At 31.2% G+C, this 25,903-nt stretch overlaps 1 protein-coding gene across 5 annotated transcripts; it reads right to left on the bottom strand.

Annotated features, from left to right (window-relative positions):
- LOC143054857 (mitochondrial inner membrane protein Mpv17-like) lies at window positions 1–25,615 on the bottom strand. Of its 5 annotated transcripts, none has more exons than XR_012971849.1 (8): window positions 16,021–16,312; window positions 10,657–10,766; window positions 9,884–9,973; window positions 6,575–6,670; window positions 6,200–6,232; window positions 5,000–5,052; window positions 3,125–4,219; window positions 1–3,027 (listed from the first exon to the last, which is right to left on the bottom strand). XR_012971849.1 is itself a non-coding variant. In XM_076227925.1 (7 exons), the coding sequence occupies exons 1-7, from the start codon at window positions 25,517–25,519 to the stop codon at window positions 4,027–4,029; spliced, it is 648 nt and encodes a 215-aa protein (XP_076084040.1). In that variant the 5' UTR covers window positions 25,520–25,615; the 3' UTR covers window positions 1–4,026. The 5 variants fall into 5 exon arrangements, 2 of the variants coding, with proteins under 2 accessions (XP_076084040.1, XP_076084039.1); XR_012971850.1 differs by having other exon boundaries at window positions 1–2,635; window positions 2,734–4,219; XR_012971851.1 differs by having other exon boundaries at window positions 1–2,390; window positions 2,685–4,219.
- Between the last annotated feature and the right edge of the window lie 288 nt (window positions 25,616–25,903).

Below are 25,903 nucleotides of genomic sequence, written 5' to 3' on the forward strand. Positions count from 1 at the left end.
TTTAATACAAGTAAGTAAGTTTTATTGAAATAAAGGCCAAATATTGGTCCATCTTCATAACAACAAGAACATGTAAAATATGAGCAACAAAATTAATATCACTGATACAAAGGTTGAAGACATATAGAGTTCTCTCCCATGATAAAGACATATAGAGTTATGTTCCATAATAAACATCTTCTATTTTATTGAAAACAACAACATTATAATTAAATGTAACATTCCATGTACTGTTAATTCAGAAACTATTGCCATTTTTTTTATAATTGCTAAAAATACAGGGTTTATAATCACAATAATTTAATCTCACATTTTGAAATTTTTTATGAGTAAAACAGGATTTTTCTCAATATCGCAAATTTAAAATCGCATTTTAGTCTAAAATGTCAAAATCGCCACAATAACTTCTGAATTTACAGTAATATGAATCCAACTTCCTATTAAAACCGGGAAATTCTCACCTCATCAATATGTATTTGGTTAAATGCTGCAGAATTTTACAAGTCATTTTTAAATAAATATTTTACATTTATAGCCTTTGTATGAGGTTGATCTGAGGATATATTGACCTGAAAGAAGTATATCTACTGTGGATCAAGTTTGAGGTAGATATACTTCTAAAGGTCAGTATATCTTCATGAATCATATCCATGTGACACAAAGGCTACAATTGTGATATTATAATTGTTTATCCGCCAGAAATAAAGCAGTAACTCATTTTCATGGCTGTTATGACTGCCTGCCTGTTTTTTGAGATTTCAATTTTTAAATATTTCAAAAATACTGAGAAAATATCACTATTCTATCTGCCATTTTAAGTCTATATTTGAAAAAAAATCAGTTGAACATGAGACACTTTCTGATCCAATCATATTAGTTAGAACTTACAAATAATAATATGACACTTCATAAAAAGAATGCCTGCAATATAACACAACAGTAATTTGTTTCATTTTCATTCTGCTACAAAACCCATAAATGAATACTGTAAATTCAGAAATTATTGCATGCATTTATTATTGCGATTTTGTCATTTAAGACTAAAATGCAATTCTAATTTTTTCAGAAAATCCTATTTGATTCATATAAAAAATTTTGCATTTTTCAAAATTATAAAAACATCGCAATAATATCTGAATTAACAGAAGGACCAGGAAAAATGTACAAATTCTTCTATACTACAAATAGTGGCTTGCAGTTGGATTTTCTTATAGACCAAACCCCAGCATGTTTTTTGTAAAAAAAAAGTTTTAAACTGATAACAATCCTTATGGCATAGGCCTGGATTTCTGTAACATAACTTTTTGGGTCTAATGGATTTCTTAAAAATATATTGGACACAAACAATTTAAATCAACAATCAGATAAATATGGCAAGTTATAAACAATCAGTGCGTCTAAAAAAACAAAAATCGTCTCAGTCTGATCAGTCTCTTAGCATTTGTTGACCTTAAATAAAAGTATCTTTGGCAAATTTATATTTTCTTTTTCAACAGCAAAAAATGTGATTGAGAGTTAGACTTTGTCATTCATCAGATCCTTGGGGCCTTTAGATACCTAGGATTTAGACTTTGTCATTCATCAGATCCTTGAGGCCTTTAGATACCTAGGATTTAGACTTTGTCATTCATCAGATCCTTGAGGCCTTTAGATACCTAGGATTTAGACTTTGTCATTCATCAGATCCTTGAGGCCTTTAGATACCTAGGATTTAGACTTTGTCATTCATCAGGTCCTTGAGGCCTTTAGATACCTAGGATTTAGACTTTGTCATTCATCAGGTCCTTGGGGCCTTTAGATACCTAGGATTTAGACTTTGTCATTCATCAGATCCTTGGGGCCTTTAGATACCTAGGATTTAGACTTTGTCATTCATCAGATCCTTGGGGCCTTTAGATACCTAGGATTTAGACTTTGTCATTCATCAGGTCCTTGGGGCCTTTAGATACCTAGGATTTAGACTTTGTCATTCATCAGGTCCTTGGGGCCTTTAGATACCTAGGATTTAGACTTTGTCATTCATCAGGTCCTTGGGGCCTTTAGATACCTAGGATTTAGACTTTGTCATTCATCAGATCCTTGGGGCCTTTAGATACCTAGGATTTAGACTTTGTCATTCATCAGGTCCTTGGGGCCTTTAGATACCTAGGATTTAGACTTTGTCATTCATCAGATCCTTGGGGCCTTTAGATACCTAGGATTTAGACTTTGTCATTCATCAGATCCTTGGGGCCTTTAGATACCTAGGATTTAGATTTTGTCATTCATCAGATCCTTGAGGCCTTTAGATACCTAGGATTTAGACTTTGTCATTCATCAGGTCCTTGGGGCCTTTAGATACCTAGAATTTAGACTTTGTCATTCATCAGGTCCTTGGGGCCTTTAGATACCTAGGATTTAGACTTTGTCATTCATCAGATCCTTGAGGCCTTTAGATACCTAGGATTTAGACTTTGTCATTCATCAGATCCTTGAGGCCTTTAGATACCTAGGATTTAGACTTTGTCATTCATCAGATCCTTGAGGCCTTTAGATACCTAGGATTTAGACTTTGTCATTCATCAGATCCTTGAGGCCTTTAGATACCTAGGATTTAGACTTTGTCATTCATCAGATCCTTGAGGCCTTTAGATACCTAGGATTTAGACTTTGTCATTCATCAGGTCCTTGAGGACTTTAGATACCTAGGATTTAGACTTTGTCATTCATCAGGTCCTTGGGGCCTTTAGATACCTAGGATTTAGACTTTGTCATTCATCAGATCCTTGAGGCCTTTAGATACCTAGGATTTAGACTTTGTCATTCATCAGGTCCTTGAGGACTTTAGATACCTAGGATTTAGACTTTGTCATTCATCAGATCCTTGGGGCCTTTAGATACCTAGGATTTAGACTTTGTCATTCATCAGATCCTTGGGGCCTTTAGATACCTAGGATTTAGACTTTGTCATTCATCAGATCCTTGAGGCCTTTAGATACCTAGGATTTAGACTTTGTCATTCATCAGATCCTTGAGGCCTTTAGATACCTAGGATTTAGACTTTGTCATTCATCAGATCCTTGGGGCCTTTAGATACCTAGGTTTTAGACTTTTTATCCAATACGGATAACATTTAATTAGATACCTAGGATTTATACTTTTTATCCAATATGGATAACATTTCTTAAATTATGCTGTTGACTCTGATGTATGTCAATGTTCCCTGCACGAAAAACTAAGTCCTTCATTCATTATTAAAAATACTGCAAAAGATAATAGAAAAAAAAAATCAAATTTTGATTTAGATGTTTCATGTTAATCACCATGTTTCAAGTCTCTAAAGATTTGACAAAGTTTTAATTTCTATAAAAACAACTTTAACCCAACACTGTTTCTAAAAATAATTACAAAAAAAATGCCTGTTAAATTATTATATGGAAAAATAAAAAGTATTTTAAATTTCTTTGTTATGGTCATAAGCATGATAAGAGAGCTGTTGTCCAAGCTTTTAAAACATCCATGAAGGTTTGATAAAGTTTTTGATTAATAACAACCATTTTTACTATGAGCCCAACTGATGATGATGCTGACACAGGCAATAGAATGTAGGTCCCTATGTCTCACTTATGCAACAAATGGTCACGTCACATTCATCAATAAAAATTAATGGCACATAATTTTACACAAACAAAATATTCCATGAATCAAAGAAGTTTTATAGTACTCTCAGACTTTAAAACAATAAATTGCACTTAAGGGTATGCACCGTCTAAAACTGAACATAAATCACGAAATCACTGAGTGTAGATGTGAACCTTTTAACATGGTATAATAGTAGTGTTTACTTATTTTTACAGACTGGCTTATTCTTTCAACTAACGACACTTTCATTTATAGTTATTGAAGAAGACTGGCTTATTCTTTAAGTTAACAACACTTTCATTAATAGTTATTGAAGAGGATTTAGAATTGCTTCCAGTTTCAGCTAACAACACTTTCATTAACAGTTATTGAAGAGGACGGGGACTAGCAAAAATCCATCCAGTTTCAGCTTACAACACTTTCAGCTACAGTTGTTGGCGACGTGGACTTGACTGTTTGCATGTCGTGTGATTCGTGAACTGCTTCATGTAGTATAAGTTCTTGTTCAATCAAATTTAAATTGTCTTTATTTTTGGTTTCTGCAAACCATGCTAAATAAGTATTCCAAAATATTGATACTACATTCACTGCTAAAACTCTGAAATAAAATCATGAAAATAAAGGGGAAATTATAAGCTGTACAAAACAAACAAACACTAAAGTCAACAACCAATATTCCAAAACCATCGAAATTTTTGTAATTTTTGTAATTTAGTCGAATTTTATTTTGTAAATTTTGTAATTTGGTTAAATTTTTTTTGTAATTCTTGTACATCAGTCAGGTTTTCACTTTCTTTTTTGTAATTCATGTTATTCCATCTGGACATTTTTTTAATTTTACATTATGATTTAAAATCACACCTTAAATTCTGTATGAGAAATCCTTAGAATTTTTTTCCCGCCAAACAGTTATATATCTCAAAACAAGCGATTTTTTGCAACAGTAATATTTAGTCTTACTATGATTTACATCTACAATTTTATTCATATTTCATATTTTTTAAATCTTTTTAAAAATCCTGGGGAAGTTGTATAACGTTTAAACCCTCTGTATTTGTATGCATCTGTCCTCAGTCAAGAGCCCGTGGTTCTGTGGTTGTATGCATCTGTCCTTGGTCAAGAGCCTGTGGTTCAGTGGTTGTCGTTTGTTGCTGTGTTTCTCAGTTTTTTATATAGATTAGACTGTTTTTATGTTTGAATTGTTCATGCTAGTCATTATGGGGCCTTTAAAGGTTACTGTTCAGTGGCACCCATAACAGATCCTCTTATTTCTATTAATAGTGTAAATAGAATAATAAAATGGTTATACCTGCCCAATATTTTAATGTAAGAGGACAATAACCTTACAATTAAATTGTTGTGGCCTTTATATGCTTACCTGTGTTGTAAAGGCACAAACATAAAGTTACAAATCTGGACTGCTGGCCACACCTGAAAAATATAACAGTTGGTCAAAGGGACATAACTTTAATATCTGAAAAATATAACAATAGGTCCAAGGGACAAACATGTTTAAATCTGCCACATTCTATGTGTGCCTGTCCCAAGTCAGAAGCCTGTAGTTCAGTGGTTATTTTTCATTCATGTCTGTCATATTTTTTTTATAATTGTTTTCTTATAAATTAGGCCATTAGTTTTCTCAAATGATTTTTTTCTTAATTTTCATGTTAGGGCCTTTTATAGCCAACTATCATGACTATACGATATGTTTTTTCTTTTAGATTGGTATAATTACTTACATCCACTTCGTTTTTAACTTTGGTGGATAGTTACCTAATTTCTGAAAAAAATATTGGTCAAAGGGACATAACTGAATAAAATATTCACAGTTATTTTATTTTTTTCATTTGATTTGACGTAAAACAGTTTAATTTACAGTGATTGATATTAAAATGTTCCCACTCATTTGTTGAGATCACCTGGTTTGTGTCAGCTATAAACTTAAATTTACGTTATCTTTTTCTTAAGTGTTAAGGATGTACTTAAGAGAAATTTTAAAAATTCTAAATCATGGATCACACACTAATGTAAACCAACTAATTTTTGTACACAAATATGTTAAATTGTTCTTTCTTATTTAACGAAATCAAGTCAATTTGCAAATTTTGAAATTAAATTGCTGTGAAGTGGGCTTGAATGCCCTAAATGCGATAATACAGATTCTGGAAAATAAGTTGGCTTACAGTAATTCATGGAACACAAACTAAAAAAACATGGATATCACATTACATCATGGGTTACAAACTATTGTTTTAATTGATATTGATATAGCCTTAAGGTGGTACATAACACTACAGGGAGATAACTCTGTAAAATCAGCTAAACATTTTAATTACATTGTGTTGTTGAAGGAATATTAAGCTTCTCAATGATCAAAATTAGTGTTTGTCAAACTGCTATATAACCAGTGTAATTTTTCTGATAAATTGGTTGGTTCAAATTTTCGGACATTTTTATATTTTTGTCATAGGGTCAACATAAATCAATTGTCAAAATTTTATGAAAATTAAACGAGCCAAATAAATTTCAGTGAACGTGTTGGGTACCACCTTAAAAGGTATTTACAATATTAACTCACCTTATAATTTGCTTTCATTACTGGTATAAAATCCTGAAATAAACAAAATGGTGAAATGATTTCAAAAATAAAAGCACAATATTTCAAACTCTTACTATGCTTATGTTCTAAGTATTCAAAAGATAGAAACAGTTAGAACTGGTTTCTGATCTCAAATATTAGAAAGGAAACAATAGAAAACGAGCATTTTCAACTCTTAATTTTTGATGATAGTAAACAGCATTTTCCTTGAAAATATTGCACGCTTTAAATTAAACATTTCAACAATATAAGAAAGGTTTTTACTCTTAATTTCTGGTGGCAAAAAAAGCAGTGTGAACAATACATCATTGCAGACTTTACAAAGCAGATTACAGTATAAATAATACTTGTTACCTTTTTAACTTGATTTTTGAACTCATCCACTGTTTCCCCTCTCAAAAATCCCATAGTTCCAAGAAAAAATGGCAAGAACACTGGAGCGAACAATCCCTGTAAGTAGAAATAAACAATTAAATATTTTACTGTAAAACCTTAACAAAAGATTTGATGAGAGTTAAAAACATGTCATTATGGTCATGATGTACATTAAAATAATAAGGTGGAGCCTTATTTTGTTAGATTCACCAATCTGTAACTGCAAAAGTTTTTCTCTTGCCAAATATTTTGCCACTACCTGTTTTTGATAAGGCCAAACAAAAAAGTATGTGTGTTATCTGTCACATGCTGAAAAAGAAGAGGATAGGTTAAGGTAGGGATTTTTATTTTTTTAAATTGAGTCTATGGGAGCAACATTGTGACTTTAAAAGTCATGACAGTGCTTAATCAAAAATGGCAAAAAAAAATTAATAGGGTAGGTAGGGGCTCAGTAAACACACATTACTTTTTTTTGGCAGAAGACTTGGATTTTTGCCTAGTAGTATCATATTAAATTTTGACAGACTAAACTGTTACATAAAGTAAATGATCAGTTAGGATTTTTCATGATTTTCACTTTTTTATCATATTGTTGTAAATTAATAAAGGTAAAACAAATACATTGTACATTGAAAGATCATTCTCTGATAAAACAGCAAATTAACAGGTAGTGGCAAAATCTTGATGAAATTGCTAAGCTGTTGATTCATTATAATTCATGGGATCCCAATTTTCATTGTTTGCCAGCTGGATAAAGGTAAAGTAGGATGTTAAACTTCACGGAGGCAAATATTTTCTCAATTTCTCAAAGCTTGAATTTAGACTTTGGCAAATCTATTCATTAAAAATGCAAGTTTTCCTTAAGACATTGAAATTTTGTATCCTTGAAATAAATAAATTATCATGACGCAAGTTTAGAAACTATTCAAAAATGTAAAAGTAAATGATATTTTTCATGCATTTGCATATCAGGGATTATATTTTTAAATAGCTGAAAAAGATACAAAAGTAGTTAATCATGAACATTGATGAATGAAAACAATTCAGATGTATCCATCAGTTTTATGTGTACTAATAGAACCATCATATAACAAGAAAATTATCTAAACATAGTTAATCTTAAGTTAAAGGGAGTTAACACATTAATTTCCCAAGATAAAATTAAAAATTTTAGTGTTTTTAAGAGATATTGTAAATGGAACTAAGTTCTTAGAAAATTAAAACAAGAGTGCACACGCTGAAATGTCTCTCCTTTTTTACTAATCATTGATATTATGTTGATAGTCGTAAATATAAAGCTTTACTTTAACATCCACCCTCGCCGGTTAACTCTTCCTATGTTGAACTTTCTGCAACAAAAGTCGCAGGCTTGACAAAAATCAAATGTAAGATAAAAAATATTAAAATTCTTTAACTTTGCAATTTTTTATTCTATTTTTTAATTATTTCACCAGAAAAGTTCTATCTTATTTCTCATATTGATATGAATGAAAACCCATAAGTATGATTTGTATGTACAACTAATGGTTAATGTTCAACACAACCAATACCTGGAATTATAACAGAGCTCTGGTCTCTAACCAAATTGTAGCCTGAAAATGCTCTTGGAATGGCATGGCTGGAAAATAAGTAGTGGTGGCGTTTTTATTTTAAAACCTGGTATATTTCTATTGGTAAATTATAAACCACACTTTAGCTAACCCTTTACCTTTTGAATTTATTAGATTTTATTTTTTTGTTGGGTTTCTGTGTCATAAGTGTTCATATCACAATAAAACTATTCATAATTCTTAAAAAAAAATTAAATCAATAAAACTCTTAAAATTATAGTAAGAGGGGATAAAATTGATTAATTATGTATATCAACTGATTAAAATATTTACCCCGTTAATAAACAGAAGAATGGTTAAAAAAAACAACCAAGGAAAATGATAAAAATCATGGATTTTGACTGTTAACCAGAAAGTTTTTGTGAATAAATATATGTCAAACTTTGATTCTGGAATACTAGAGAACATCAACAAAGTTGTAATATTATGAAAAATAAATTGGTGCGAGTAATGGGTATGCATGATAAAAAGTATCTACTAATAAAAATTAAATTGGTTTAAAGAAATAAAGGTGGTTTGATTCCCATATGACATTTACTGATATCAGAATTTCAAATGTAATCATTATTTAAATACATCTAAAAAATTCTAAATAAGTCTTTAAAATCACTGTTCTTGTATTTGTCAAACAAAATTTCTTGGCATTCTATAGAAATTATATGATATCAGTTCTAAAGACTTTTTCTAAACTCAATTTTTATAATATAAATTATCTCCCTTTGAAATGAGTATGCTGTTTAATAGACGAGAAATAATTCATCAAAAACATACTAAATACCAGAAATTTTAAACCCCATTATCTACATTCACATCCATCAGAGACTTCTGCCAGGCCATTTCTCTTACATCAGGGAAAACAAAAGAAAATAAGTTCAAAATAGAAAATAAAATAAATTATTTATTTGTTTAAATTTTTTGTCTTATGTTGACAGAAGAGGGTGCCTTATACAATACAAATGACATAAACCTCAAAATGGCACCCATTGATAACATTTTTCTTCACCATGTGGACTGTGGTATGTATCAAATTTTTCCTGAATTCATAGGCTTATTACAATATATACTGTAAATGCAATTTTTTTTATAATGTTTTTAATTAAAGTGAAAATTGATGTAGGTTTTAAAAACGTAAAAAAAACTGCATTCTAAATTTTGATATATTTGTATTAAAGCAGCATTTCCTGAAATGAAATGATCTATCTTTTTTTTTTGTCCATTGTTAAACAATTACTTGAGTCTTAAGCTCTATTAACTCATGAAACAATGATTTCTTAATTTTAAATTAATGAAAAAGTGCAGGTTTGCAAAAATAAAATTTCTAATAGCATTTTTGTATAAAAACATAATTTCCTTCAAAATTTCACGAATTTCTAAATTGCGTTGGGTGGAAATTTGCCTGTTTTCAAACCCCAAAAAATAAAATCAGAGCTCTTTTCTTTATATAAAAATTCATATTAACACAGATTTATCTTTTTAAATATTTTGAATTGAATGCCAATGTCTTGTCCATTCATTCTTATCAGATTTATCAAGGGAGATAATTCAATTTCATTCTTTTCAGATTTATCAAGGGAGATAATTCAATTTCATTCTTATCAGATTTATCAAGGGAGATAATTCAATAAGTACAACTATGTGCTTTTATTGATAAATGCTACTGAATTGTGTATATCTTTACCTGATCAGCTAGGACCATTTTCACTGGAGCATAGTTTGTACCTCTAAATACTTTATCTATAGTTTTATACCATACTCTAAAAATTGGACCCTGAAATATTAAAAATAATTAATTTTTTTTGCATAAAATCTGAAAATATTATGACAATTTTTTAGCAATTAAAGCATCACAAGTACATGAAGTAAGATCTAAATAGCAATAGTCAACTTATATGAGAAAGAACGAAGTAAATTGTCTTTCTGGACTCTGTTGTAGCAAAATAAAACTTGCAGTCTTTAAGGCAAATTGTTAATGATGGACTATTGGTAAATCTTTGATTATAAGTTCCTGTTAAAAAAAATCACATATTTTACACAATGAAGTTAATTTACTGAGCATGACCTGTTGTATAGGCCTTTCACTATAGTTGAAGATTATATGTATATTTTTTTGAACTATTGAATTGCTGTCTTGTTAATGAGCATGGTGTGTATAAAAAAAATTTCTTTTTTCCTATTTACGTAGTTGTCAGACATACAAAATAGTCCACCATCCTGCTTTTTAAAGATCTTAACATGCCAGTTCAAAAAGAAAAGTAAAATGATTGTCTCTGGGTAAAACAATAATGTCCTACAATTCTCATATGAATATATCTTTATTCTTGTATTTACTATGCATTTTATTTTTTATTTTACAATATTTATCTCCCTTTGAACACAACTGGCAATTAAACTAAACAGTCAGTTTTTTTTACATACACATTGGTAAAAAGTTCAGCATTTAGTAATACGTACGCCTATAAATAGACCAAATCCTAGAAATCTGCCTGTTCGATGAAAATCATAGTTATGTGTCCTTTCTATAACTAACTGACATATACAATCACCTGTGGCCATTAACGTTCCTGAAAATAGAAAAATCAAAGAGCTGAAAGCTCTGAAGAAAAATGACGCCACTGTCTCTAATATTGGGATAGTTTTTATGCAAGTCTTGATTTTCACATACCGTAATTAGTTTAACAATGCAACATGTCTCGTAAGCATATAATTGATATTCGTATATATGTGTGTGTGTGAAGTGAAGGTGACAACTGGCTGTTTTTTAAATTTAAGACAAATGAATAGGTCAAGACTACCTGAATTGTACAAATAAATACCGTAGAAAGGCTTGTATATTTCTCACTGGTACATAGTCTGAATCTGGGTCCGTTCGCGCCCACTCATGTTCGCCCCCTTTCACTTTCACACCCTAAATGTTCGCACCCAATCTTAATTGGTTTTGTGTTTAATAACTCTGTAAGCAAGTGTTTTCTTATAAGTATAATTGTTGTCATTGTCTCAAAATAAAGTGAGACAGCATTTTTATTTGTGTTGAATAAATCTTAATCATGTTTTGGATAGCGTATTGTTAAAAATAATAATAATCCTTTCTAATTAAAGTGGTATTTTGTCAACGTTTTATTTTGTGTTGAATAACTCTTAATCATGTTTTGGTTAGTGTATTGCTATAACTTTGTTTCATTGACTTCTTTCAAAATGAAGTGAGATTCTGACTATGTTTTTTTCTGTGTGTTGAATAGATTTTATCATGTTTTGGTTATAATAGTGGATTGCTATATTTTGGTTCCTATATTTTATTGTTTCGTTGTTTCAGATCAAAGGGACCAAGCTGTTAAAAACAATTATCTTTTGTGTTTTTCCTTTAAAATCTTCAATGTTTTACTCATACCAAGCTATAAATACATTCAGTATTTACACCAAAGCAATTTAAAACAACAATCATGATTTTCCAATTATTCAACTTGAATTTGAATTAAAATTGAGCGCGAATGAGTAGAGTGCGAACGGACCTTGGGTGTGAACGTGCGAGGTGTGAACGTGCAAGGTGAGAAAGTGTATTGGGCGCGAACAGACCTGATACCACAAAATATTAAGTAAATAATATTTTTGTTACTGTTATCAAAGGTCTAATGAAACTCAGGTAATTTCAAACATTTGTCAAAGAATTCTAGTCAAACCGGCACCTGGTTAAATTGGCACCTGGACAAATCAGCACCTGGTTAAATCGACACCTGATATAGTCAATTCGTCACCCATGTTAAATATATATTTTAACAGTATTTTAAGCAAAAAGAGTAAAAATAAGTAAGGGGTTGCCAGAATTTTTTTCAGTATTTAAGCAAAAAGAGTTAAATACTAACTTTCACATTTTTGGGTGTTCATTGTACATTTTGTATATATTTATTTTTCTCAACTAAATGACATTTTTGGTGTATTTTTAATGATATATATATGAGTAGTCAAAATAATTATTACGTCTGGCAAGGCTTTTTTAGTTTTATTCTGGGACACCTTTCTATGACCGCAAGGCTATGTTAATTTTTTTCTGGGACGCCTTCCTACGAACTTCGTAGGAAGACGTCACAGAAAAAAAATAAAATAGCCTTGCCAGACGTCATAATTATTTGGACTAATACATGAGATATTGGATATTTTTATGCATTATTTAAACCAGTTGAGCAATTTACAGGATTGTTTGTTTAATGCTTTTTAAACTTTACTGAAAAAAATAACACCTTAAATTTGCTTATTATTTGGCATGAAAGTTTGATTTATTGAAAGGGACTCATAGTTTTCCATTTTTTTTTTAATAATTGTCTAATTGTTAAAACAACAGCTTGGGTAAGGGCTTCGTTGTTTACCTTTATACACAACAACATAATTTCACTTTGGTTTCGTTGTTTACCTAAATACACAACAACATATTCACTATGTACTTGGTAACAATTATTAATTAATTGAATAGAAAATATTATAACAAATATTATTGGATGCCGAATTGACGTCAAATAGGTGCCGACTTGACTTGTACGTTTCAATTCCTCTGCGATCGTTTGCGGTATTTTCTTGAGAAAAACCTATTTTTCATCATCAAAGAGAAGAAGAAACTGGTTGAAAATGATTCTGGAATGCTTCATGATTGTTAAAATAAGTTAAATTCACTCAAAAAACAATTTTAAAACTTGCGATGTTTAAACTAACTCGAATAATTCAAGCCCTTTCCGTGTCCGATTTTCTCCCACACGAGGGCTTGAACTCCTTGTGATCATTGGCCGCGTCGCCTGCTCTCTGTGAGAGAGAGCCAATCAGCGGCGATGAGGATAATGAGTCTGCGCAACTCTCTTGTAATTGTCTTACCAAACACGTGCGTTCAATTAACACAAATCCGATTATAAATATTTAACATCAATTAACATCAGTTTACATCATTTAACATCAATTAACATCCGGAACTCCTCCTTCTTTAGCTGCCAATTTAAATCAAAATTCCCATATTGCAAAGCGGTGTGAAAATTCCGGTTGACGATCTTGATCGAGGAAGACGTTCAGGCGTTAATGTAGTCTTCGTAGATCAGCGGAATATAACGACTGAATTATTCGGGTTATGTTTAAACAGGAAGTTTCAAAAGCACGTGTAAAAAAAGAAATTAACCGGTGAGAGTGGAAATCCGTACATAACAGATATCACTATAGTACGACTTTGAAAGCAAAACAGTTCCATCCTTTTGTAAAACAGTCTTTAATATACCTATCACATTAATGTTTGAAGGGTCTTAAGCTTATTCAAACCATAAAAGTCGGTATGAAACACCAAAACGGAAGGAACAATAACCGATTACGTTTTGTAGTTTACAAATTCTAAACTGGTTCCTGTCAAACTACAACACTTTGTCCGAGTGTAGTGGAATACAAGCAGAAACCAGTTAGTTTGTAAACTGGTTCCTGGCTGATTACTACACAATGACCTCTCATGCATAATTAATGATAACACAAGCAGATTCCAGTTTGTATAGAAAATAGTAAATACGAAACCAAGCGCGGTAGGCAGAGAAATGTAATGAAGTTCAGGTCGCCAGTAATGGAACAATGACTGCGTCATTTTCCAAAAAACTGTTTGAAACAGATGCATATTGCCAAAATATCATGAATTACAACTGAAACAGAGGCAGACTTTAGTCCTGAGTATATGCATGCTTATCTTGTACATGTAGTTCCATTGCCATTAGGTTCAGTAGAGGCAGACTTTAGCCCTGAGTATATGTGTGCTTATCTTGTACATGTAGTTCCATTGCCATTAGGTTCAGTAGAGGCAGACTTTAGTCCTGAGTATATGTGTGCTTATCTTGTACATGTAGTTCCATTGCCATTAGGTTCAGTAGAGGCAGACTTTAGCCCTGAGTATATGTGTGCTTATCTTGTACATGTAGTTCCATTGCCATTAGGTTCAGTAGAGGCAGACTTTAGCCCTGAGTATATGCATGCTTATCTTGTACATGTAGTTCCATTCCCATTAGGTTCAGTAGAGGCAGACTTTAGCCCTGAGTATATGCGTGCTTATCTTGTACATGTAGTTCTGTCCCATTAGGTTCGGTGAATTTGGTAAGTTTTGCTTTTATTGCAAAAATTGCAATGTGAAAAATTTTGTAACAATTAAAAACTTTCATTTGAAAAATTTGAAAGCATTTTTTCTACGAAGCCTTTTCTGAAATAGCAATAATTTAATATGAGGCAGGCTTAACCTGTAAAAGGGGACGTATCAATTACATTTTTTTAATTCAAACATATTTTAATGTTCAAAAAGAAACGGATATACCGTACCGTTTCTGATGATGGTTCTATGTTAGTCATAGATAGATAGATATTGAGTTCATTTAAGTACATTGAAAATTATATTTTTTAATTTTTAATTATTTCTTTTATTGATTTTTCTACAATTATAGTGGATTTTGTCCCCTTATTATCTCATGTCTTACATGTATGTCCATTGTTTAACAATTTCATTTAAGAAATGACTGTAATATCTTTTCTGTCTATGAAGAAATAACATAAAAAATTTGGTGCAAACTGAATAACGCGTGTAGTGGGTTATTTAGCAGTTTGCACCACATTTTTTATGTTATTTCGAATAGACAGACAAAATATTAGTCATTTCTTATAATTTAAATCTAAATTCCATTTTAAACCGTAGAAATCCATGAAAAAACATTGATGACGTCACAGTCACAGGACAAAGTTGTGTCTATGGGCTGATAACAAAATAACATCAGCCAATCAGAAGACGTGTTACATCCAAAATTAAATTATTAAACATGTGCACACAGACAACAGATGAACCAGTTGTTTTGTTGTTAAAGTTCTCCATTAATTTTTTATATGGTGCTATAGTATTTGTTTTTTTCTCATGGGAAACATAAATTATTTCTACCAAGGTAAAGTATCAGTGGAGGATCCAGCCATTTTAAAAAGGGGTTTCCCAACCCAGGATAAAGGGAGGACTCCAACTATATAATCACATTCACATTGATGATAAACATGATAAAACAGAATCACGTTTATCATCTTAATCTAAAATGCATATTGCTTTAATACACTAATTGACATTTTCAACAGAGTAAAAAATAACAAGTTATGTAAGCTTTACAATATCTACTGGTAAATTGAATTATTCAGCAAGTATAGCAATGTCTAACCAATCAATAAAATGTGTAATAACACTTAAGAAAATAGCATGGCAATATCACAAAGCCTAAATCTATTGCTGACTCAGGTGTACTGAGCCTTACAACTTAAAGTACATCTTTTATATTACCTTGGATTAATGATTAAATAGTTTCAATTGAAAAAACCTATATATTCAACCATGCAAACCGGTTCAATTTGTATCATGGTTATAATTAATATCAATTTACACTGTTATGTTTAGAAACTAATAATCTAAAATGAAAATAAATTAAAGGACAAAAATCAAAATACAATATACCGCTGTATAAAATTTTAAAATATGCCCCCACTTTCAAAAATCTTGGGTCAACCCCTAAAATTTATAAAAGTTAATATTCAAAGCTACATGTATCAATAATTTTATATATGGTATTGAGAGTAAAATGGATTAGTTAAACAAAGACATTTAAACATGTTAAAGCGTTTAGTTTAATGGAAGACTTAAATTACAAGATTCAGCATCACTACTGTGTATAGCTATTTGCAAAAATTTAATACATTGATAATTAAAATTCAAACTAGGTAGTTGCCATTAGCAAACTCCATCTCTGTGAGCTGCAGAGACATTAAAGAAATAATCATTAAAAAAAACAATACCTGTAGAAATAGCACATGTTGACATGGGATGTCGAAAGTAGGCATGTGAATAAATTCTCAAAGCTAAAGCCATCACAAATACACAAAGTTCTCTTCTTTTTAAAATCTGTGGAAAATTTCCACTTATCCTGCCATGGTTTAAATACGTGTGAATCAGCAACCGTAAATAATTCATTCATTCATGACTTTAAACTCGCTCAAGTCAATAAAATCTATTTGCTTATTATATATCACTACAGTGCAGTCAGAGAGTCATTATGTTGACTACATAAGCTATGATAAGGGAAGGTATTGAATGGTGAATTTAATGTAAAATACATAATTTGGCAAACTTTCAACAGCAACAGTTTACTGATTCAATTAATATTCATCCTTATTTAATTATTATTACACATGTACTTATATAATGACGTCTTACTTTAAGGCCAACTAAAATTAATTAAGTAGATTTTCATCCAAATTTTTGAAAAAAATGGGGCGGGTGGGAGGATTTTATTTTTTAATTTTCTTTTCAAAATTTGAAACAGGAAGTTTGGAAGGAAACACAATCTTTGACGGTTACCGGAAACGGAGATGAACAAATCCGGAAATCGAAAATTTTTCAAAATAACAAAAATCGGGGCGGGACGATTTCAGAGGGGCGGGCGGGGATGAAAATCTACCAATTAATTTTAATTGGCCTAATAAACTTGTATAAATAACAACAATTGCACTTGATCACATGAATAACATGTGGTTAACCCACATTGAAGAAATCAGCTACATTTAATATTTTAGACTTAAAAAATGCAAAAAAAAACCCAACAACAACAAACCTACAATTGTATATTGATTGGTGTTTAACACCACTTGCAGCACTATTGTGCTATTTCATTTTTGTATTTCCAGGAGGGCAAATTTTATTGGTGGAGGAAGCTGGAGTATTCTATGAGAAACACCTTTAGTAGAAAAACTACCAATCCTTGTTAATTAAGGTTGGAATCGAGCACAACTGCCACATACTGGATTCAAACTGACAATCTCAATGTTGACAGGATTGTGATACAGTAGTTTGACCACTTGACCACAGAGGCCACCAGAACTTATACATGCACATAGACATTTAGAATTAACCAGCTACCTCATATCATGTACATAAGAATTTTTAAATACCTCTTTTCAAACTATACAAAAAGAAGTTATATATACAAATGCATTGATGAAAAATTAGCTAGATCATCAATATAAACATTTTGTCACTACCCTACTTTTGTTAGAAAAAATATATTGTAAGAATAAAAGTGATATATGGGGGTCTCATTATCATGATTATGGGGTTCTACGAATCTGCATCCTTTACATTTTTTGGCCATTATTCTCTATTCTATATCATGTATATGATTCAGCACCCAATTATTCTCATCTTTATTTCTGATGGCCCATTTTTCTCTATTCTTTGTTTTTTGAGTCAAATTTTTCTGCAGTATTGAACAATTTTTCTGTTAAATGCCATTCAGACAATACAATTGTAACTGTTAAGGATGGAGTTTTAGCAGCTTACTTTTACTATACAGTGAAACCAGTCTATTTGCTATCTGAAATTAATGTGCAGTTCAAAACGTTAATATTCTAAGGATCTATGAGTATGACATTCTAGGTTGATAAGATTTTTATGGGGCGATTATTTAATACATAAAAAAAAAGGACATATATACGTGATGTATGTATTTCAATAATGTAATAGTTTGCTAGCCATATAATTGATTTATGGTGCAAAATCATTCTAGTCCAAACAATTGTATCCAAATTGTGCTGATTTTGAAGCCAAGAAAGTACTATTTATGACGAGATTTATTTTAATCTTAAAATGGTTACTACATGTACATGTATAATAATTATCTGGATTAAAAACATACAACATATTTTGGATTATAAAATCAAATATTTTTTTGTGAGTTTAAAGTTATCCATATTTAAAGTTGGCTGATATTTTAACTAGCGTATTTACAAAATTTCATCACAGAATAATAACTTAAACATGTTAAAATAAACTTATAAAGTAAATCAAAGCTTTAATTACCAGTCAGAGTTAAGACATAAATAATCCGACTCTCAGAAGGTCTTAATTTACATGTTTAATGGACTAGCCCTCCCTTTTTTAAATAACAAAGTATCACAAATTATAACTTTGAAAAAAAGGGAGGTAATCCATATTGTCAATTAATATTTATAACAAAATATAAATGACATGTATTAAAAATTAAATGTTCCAATTAATGAATGACTTCTTTAAACTTGTCAAAACTTAATCAAAATTGGTTAACTTAAAGGGGCACTAGCTACGATATATATAAAAAAATAAAGTATGATTTTTTTTAGATCAATCATTAATCAAATTGGAATAATGAAATAATAATTTGCTTTTAGCAATCAATTTCCTTTAATTTTGTTGAAATAAGCGATTAAACATAATTTTTGACTGATTCACTTGCAAGTGAAAACGTCATCATCATTCTAACCGGTATTCATGTGAACTTCAAGTTAACCCCTAGATAGAGATTGACAACGCATGCATTGTACGTGTACTGGTTATTTAAAGAAAAAGAATGTCAACAATGAAAGTGAAACTACGGTAAATCATTTGATTACTAATTCGATGCACATAAAATCATTCTTATATGGTTAAAAACAATGTTAAACATCTATTTTTAACAGTGTGTAATCTAGAAAATAAAATCAAACAGACCTATAAAAATGCAATTGCACGTGTTGGTTTAATCTATTCGTATCTTTATTTTTGTTTACAACGCTTATATGGTCATCTGAGGTCAAATCGATAGTTAATTAGATAGCGTCTGGACTAAAATACACACGAAACGAACCTATATATTATCTACCCCATGCTCTGTAAACTGTTTATTTTAGACTTTTGATAGTTTGGATAAATGTTTTACATTGTTATAAACCAAATATGAGAATTTGAGTCAAATCGGTTACAATGAATTTGACAGCTAGTGCCCCTTTAAAGACCAATATATATATATATACAACTCGTCTAAACATCAACCCAACAATGTTAGATCTGTAAATTTGCTTTCACAAATTTTTTGTTCTTCCCTCGCCGGGATTCGAACCCATGCTACTGAGATATCATGACACCAAATCGCCTGCACTGTATCCGGTGCGCTAGACCACATGACCACCTTGGCTTCACAATAATAAAGCTTTCGGTTGCTGGGTGTTACCTTTCCTAGTCAGTTTTAATCTAGCGTCGTAATACAGTACTTACATGATATAAGGCATGGAGATGTTATTGTTACAGATCAGCTCAATATCTATAGTAAAGGATCCTACAAATTAATTCAAGATACAGTCACAGAAAATAATTATATTTAAAAGTTTGTCTGAGTCAGTGACAACTCTACAACAGATTTATCCATCGGATCACCAGCAATGATGGTGATACATGGCTGTGTACATTATGTATATATACAACTCGTCTAAACATCAACCATACTTGATATTAGGTGTATCATACTTATAATAAGCATGATACACCTAACATCTAGTATTCTACATATACATGTGCATGAAAATGAGGCATCATTAAAATAATTGTTAGTTTTAATTTAATGCAAAGCTTTCGTTCTAGAATAAAATGAAAGGGGCAATAACTAGTCCTTGACAATTATTTTTTGTTTTGATGCCCTTTAATCTCTATTCTGTAAACCCCATTCTGACCCTCTTAATAGTACTGATCTTAACAAAAATTTAGCAGTGCAGTCAAGTCTCTTCAACCTTAATTATCTGAATTTTCATGCTTATTTGGGGTCATTTTCCTTTGATCTGCTTTTTTTCTATTTCAGCTTTACAATTTTTGCCAAATCTCAATCATTTGCTTCAGGAAAACTTGACAGCTCTGGGACACTTAAGCATGTTAAGATGTTTTAGATTTACTGATTCTAATAACATGGATAAGTCATTGTACAGGCAGTTAGTTGAATTGTAAATATTAGCCCCTCTAAAAAAGTCTGATTAAGGTTACATGATTAAAAAATAGGGTATAATGTAGATACATTGTAGGTTGGTATTCATTTTCTGTGAATTCATTCATTTTCGTAGGTACTCAGGGGCGGATCCAGCAATTTTAAAAAGGGGCAGGGTTCCAAACCCAGGACAAAGAGGGGGGATGTGTTCCAACTGTATGTCCCCATTCAAATGCATTGATCATCCAAAAATAAAGGGCTGCGCTTTAGCGCATGATACGCCCGTTGTTTGAAAGACGACGGGTGTATAAAAATGGCAAAAAAGACTACAATGACAATGAGGAGCAGCAAGAAGATAACAGGGAAAGTGAAGATGGTGAAAGTGACTCTACTGAAAGTTATGATCTAAATGAGGAAGTAGGTGATGAAAGTAAGGAATCATTGACGACGGGCGTATAAAAATGGCAAAAAAGACTACAATGACAATGAGGAGCAGCAAGAAGATAACAGGGAAAGTGAAGATGGTGAAAGTGACTCTACTGAAAGTTATGATCTAAATGAGGAAGTAGGTGATGAAAGTAAGGATTTCATTGATGATGAAGATAAAGATTTCATTGATGATGAGGAGGCCTCTTCTGAGAATGAAAATGAGGATTTTTCTGATGATGAGGACAGTGATTACAGTGAAGAAGACACTGATGATTAAACCTAGTTCAGCTTTTCAATATTTAGCATAAAAAACAAATATCATTAACATTGGCATATAACATAGAAGTCTTCAATGCAATATAAGGAAAGTGATATATGATTATGGCTTTTAGTAATTCTATGGCTGATTTCCAAATTTTATAGTAGTTTGAACATGTTGAAAGAAGGTAATTTTCTTGGGGTATATTGCTCATAGTTAGATTCTGTTGAACACAGTAAGGAATGCATACTAAATTATACAAAGCTGTATGCAAAAGTTGTTCAAATGGTGCTTAATATGGTGGATAATGATTATTACCTTTTTATTGTTTAGAATATTCACAAGATGATCATATTGATAAATGTTTAGGAGACTTGATTTCCTTATTTTTTTCATAAAATGACACCCTTTAACATTTAAGGAATATTTAGTCACATGTTAGGATTTTCATGTTGTCACTTGTTTACTTATTATGTGCTATTGTAGACTAGTTATGTTTTATAACATTTTTTATTGCGCTCAACCCTTCCACCGAAACCGAACTCTATAAAAAAGCTGCAATGCTAAGGTATCATTTGTGATTTCAATTGCAACCAATTTTAACAAGAGTAAAACATCCTATATGCAAAAACAGTATTTGATTTTTATCCATAGCTTAGATAGTAAAAATGTAATCATAAAATGATATATGCCTCAGGAAACAGTTAGTATCTCAGGGACTGCTAATGTGCTTTCATCCTTGCAACCATTCAATAATAGTACAAACGTATGACATTCATGGAACCTACATGTATTTTTTACAAGAAATTTAATGTTTTAAATTGAACTAAAGATTTTACAAATTTTATGTTTTCATCAGATTTTATTAAGTATTATTTGTTACATCAATAGATATAAACAATTCACCAAAGTTTCATGGACATTGGTGAAAGCCTTTTTGAGTTATTGTCCGAAGTGTTAAAAATCCCCCTTTTTTTATGAATAAAGCCCCATAAATCCAAAACTTAAAATCTGAAATTTATAAAAATTGAAAGGGAGCTTACATCAATAGATATAAACAATTCACCAAAGTTTCATGGACATTGGTGAAAGCCTTTTTGAGTTATTGTCCGAAGTGTTAAAAATCCCCCTTTTTTTTATGAATAAAGCCCCATAAATCCAAAACTTAAAATCTGAAATTTATAAAAATTGAAAGGGAGCTTACATCAATAGATATAAACAATTCACCAAAGTTTCATGGACATTGGTGAAAGCCTTTTTGAGTTATTGTCCGAAGTGTTAAAAATCCCCCTTTTTTTATGAATAAAGCCCCATTAATCCAAAACTTAAAATCTGAAATTTATAAAAAATGAAGGGAGCTTACATCAATAGATATAAACAATTCACCAAAGTTTCATGGACATTGGTGAAAGCCTTTTTGAGTTATTGTCCGAAGTGTTGAAAATCCCCCCTTTTTTATGAATAAAGCCCCATAAATCCAAAACTTAAAATCTGAAATTAAAAAAAAACGAAAGGGACCTTACGTCAATAGATATAAACAATTCACTTAAGTTTCATGGAAATTGGTGAAAGTGTTTTTGAGTTATTGTCCTAGGTGTGGACGACGGACGGACGGACAACGGTATACCATAATACATCCCGTCTAAAAGACGGGCATATAAAAAAGGGAGGGTTCTAACCCCGAGACCCCAACTGGATCCGCCAATGGTACTTATTTTCTTGGATTGAGGAAAACTTGCATGTTCTTGGATATTTGATTTCCTGGGTTTGCTAGCACTACCTTATAGAAATTTTTTATTTCATTGAATACTTAATTTCATGGTTCTGTCATGTCAGTATCCACGAAAATTAGAATCCAACTAATAATAATGAATCCTTAGTAACTGGAAAATGATTTTATTATTTCATTTTGTGCGATATGATTTTGAGTCGTACTGTTTCGTCTTTGATATAATGTGAGTTGACCTGTATTTCTAATAATTGGAATATTTCCTTTGGAAAAATATGGCGGCAAAGTGATTATTTCAGTTACGCTAGTCATGAGTTTTTTTAAACCAGTCAAGGGTGTAACTTGTGAAATAAGTCATTACAGAAAAATAACATTCATGACAGTAACATGTCGTTATTGTTGGCTAAAATATAAAAAAAAAACCTGTAATAACATAGAAGGTTTGGTACCATTAAAATGTTTAATCCCGCTGCAAATAATTGCACCTGTCCTAAGTCAGCAATCTGATAAACAGTGGTTGTCGTCTGTTTATGTAGTTCATACGTGTTCTCGTTTTTATATAGATTAGACAATTGGTTTTCCCATTTGAATGGTTTTACACTAGTAATTTTTGGGGCCCTTTTATAACTTGCTCTTTGTTGTTAGCCTACTAGGCTCCATGTTGAAGGTTGCACCTTGACCTATAATGGTTTACTTGTATAAATGTTACTTGGATGGAGAGTTGTCTCATTCATTTTGTCATTGGCACCCATACATCATGTACAACATCTTCCTATATCTATGATGTATGTTACATGTTTCAAAGAGGCAATATTAAATACAATACAATATTTTTATTTTCCAAATTAAAGGGCCCATTAAGAGCATAACATTAATTACAACATGACATAAACATTACAGAGTGATTAAAGAAACATAAAATAATAAAATAATAATTCAAATGCATGAGGAAAGAATCAGTGGTCAAGGGGAGATAATTTTGATATCTTTTAGAGTATACATCCCTTACTTTGTTAAATTGTATACAAGTTCTATTGGTTTGACTTTATTCATACTAAGCTTTAGAAAGAGTATGCAATAAGGTTCTGCCAAATAATTCCCAAGTTTCTCATTATTGTAAAAGTTACATGCCTATAATAACTAAGCCTTGTTATTACAGCTTAGTTATTATATCCCTTCAAAGCCTTGTACAAATGTATCATTGATTAACCATGGTTTATCAAAAATGTATTGATTGAAGTGGAAAATTAATTATCAAGGCTATGTATTAAGTTTCTGACAAAGATTCAAGAAATCCTTAGAGCCCACTAAAAATAAAAATATTTTTGAAATATTAACTAATAATTATAACAAACATGACAAACATATGTTACTACAAATTAAAAAAGAAAGAGCAGACAACTCATGAAAGAGTACATGTATGTTATTTTTCTCTAATAACTTATTGAAATTACACCCTTGACTGTAGACTAAGACTAAGCAGTCATATCCACAACTTTGAACATTTAGCTGTACAGTACTACGCAATCGTTTATTTTATTAGAAACTATACCATTGTTTTGACACAAGTTAAGTTAAGTTTGAATATTAAAACAGGAATAAAATGACTTTTTAGTCTTAGGGCTGCTGCTCAATTGTAAGGTCAGTAAGGTAACAGTAAACAGACATATACATGTATCGGTACATGTATAAGTAGGGGTAACAGTAAACAGACATATACAAATGTACATTGTACATGTATATGTAGGACTTGGAGGTGCGATGAGGAAGCTTAAGTGCGATTGGTCTACGCCTTAGTGCAATGGTCCATACCTTCAGGACTGATGTTTGATGGTCTATTTGATTCATGATTGGTTGTTTAAAATCTACTGATGTGCAATTATGATGAGAAGTAGATTTTAATAGTTATGTTTATAAATTTAAACTCTTTATTGTCTATTGTTGTCCTTAAATTTAGTTGCATGCTAAATTAAAGATCGTTCTCTCATGTGGACATAATTATACAATTACATTTTATCTACAGTATACCTTTTTTAAGCTGAGGGGGCATTAAGTTTAACCCTTGTCCTTCTGTAGGTACGTCCAAAAGTTGGTTTCCGTTCTTCAACTTTAGTTTGCTTCAACCAAATATTATTTAAATAATACAAAATTCTTGTTACTACAAAACTCAGATCAAGTTTGAATTTTGGAGGCGTCACTTTTACCGCTCAAGAGTTACCTCCCTTTACGAATGAAAAAATAGGATTCAAATAGGACGTGCTTCATTCACTTTATGAATAAACCCATGCTCTAAATCCAATAAAATTTGTTTGCATATGGGTATATTGACTACTTAAGAATAAGTTATAGTTATTGACCAAGCAAGTCGCTATATTGGATTAAACTGCATGGCTTGGGTGACCCTGATTAACCCGAACGGCATAGGCATTATATATATTTGTGTTATTTTAGCCCTCACTATCGCTTGGGCAAAAATAATCAAGAATATAATGCCTACCCATCATGCCCATGCTAAGATTACAATAAAGTATTGCTTACATCACTTATTTCTTAAAACTTAATATCTGTTCTAAAAATATCAATGATGTAATTGTTAAAAGACATTTTTATAATTGGTTATCTTCCTTTGTCCATAATTGTAGAACTTGGATGCCCCACCCGCATTATCATTTTCTATGTTCTGTGAACCATGAAAATGGGGTGAAAACTCTAATTTGGAATTAAAGTTAGAAAGATCATATCATAAGGAACATGTATACTAAGTTTCAAGTTGATTGGATTTTAACTTAATCAAAAACTACCTCGACCAAAAACTATAACCTGAGACCATGGAGACGGGACAGACGGACGGACGGACGCGGTACGGACGGTCGGACGAACGAACGGACTAACAGACGAGAAAAAAATTGCCCATAAATGGAGCATATAAAAGGTTTTGGTATAAGATGTGAACTTGACAAAAAAACAGAAACAGTCACGAACCAAACTGTGTCTGTAACATCGACCTAAATAATGAACTGTTAATTTAGCTCCGTCACAATTACCTGTTGTACATGCACTTGTTCGTAAAGGATGTTTCTCAACAGCACGCATGTACAATTTCAAAATCTGTGCCATTATGTAATTTCAATGCTATACACTAATTGTCATTGAATATATTCCGATTGTTAAAATCACGTGGGAGACATATTGTCTTGGTCTGGTTCTACAAGTTGAAATAGATGTATCAGGAGGAAAGAATGTCAGAAATTTGTAAACCAGGAACCAGATAAAATTCTAAAAACTTTCTCGTAAACCGAAAAGCATAGTTCTTTTTACGGAAAAACTACTTACAAGTATGAGGACGGATATTTATACAGATTAGAGAATGAACCCGCAATACTAAAGATGCTCTTTATGAGGTTATGTATTTTTTTCTGAGTCTGACGCTACAGAATCAATCAAAATTATATTTGTTTCAAAACTTAACACCGTATGGTGGAGATCTGTATTTGTCATCTG

This window comes from Mytilus galloprovincialis, chromosome 12, assembly GCF_965363235.1.
Source record: "Mytilus galloprovincialis chromosome 12, xbMytGall1.hap1.1, whole genome shotgun sequence".
Lineage (NCBI taxonomy): Eukaryota > Metazoa > Mollusca > Bivalvia > Mytilida > Mytilidae > Mytilus > Mytilus galloprovincialis.

Coding starts and splice junctions, on each gene's coding strand:
- LOC143054857 (XM_076227924.1), bottom strand. CDS start 16,195: ATGAATTATTTACGGTTGCTGATTCACACGTATTTAAACCATGGCAGG. Junction 6,671..9,883: donor AAATGGTCCTAGCTGATCAG/GTAAAGATATAC, acceptor TTCTACTTACAG/GGATTGTTCGCTCCAGTGTT. Junction 4,220..4,999: donor TTTGTGCCTTTACAACACAG/GTAAGCATATAA, acceptor ATTTTATTTCAG/AGTTTTAGCAGTGAATGTAG.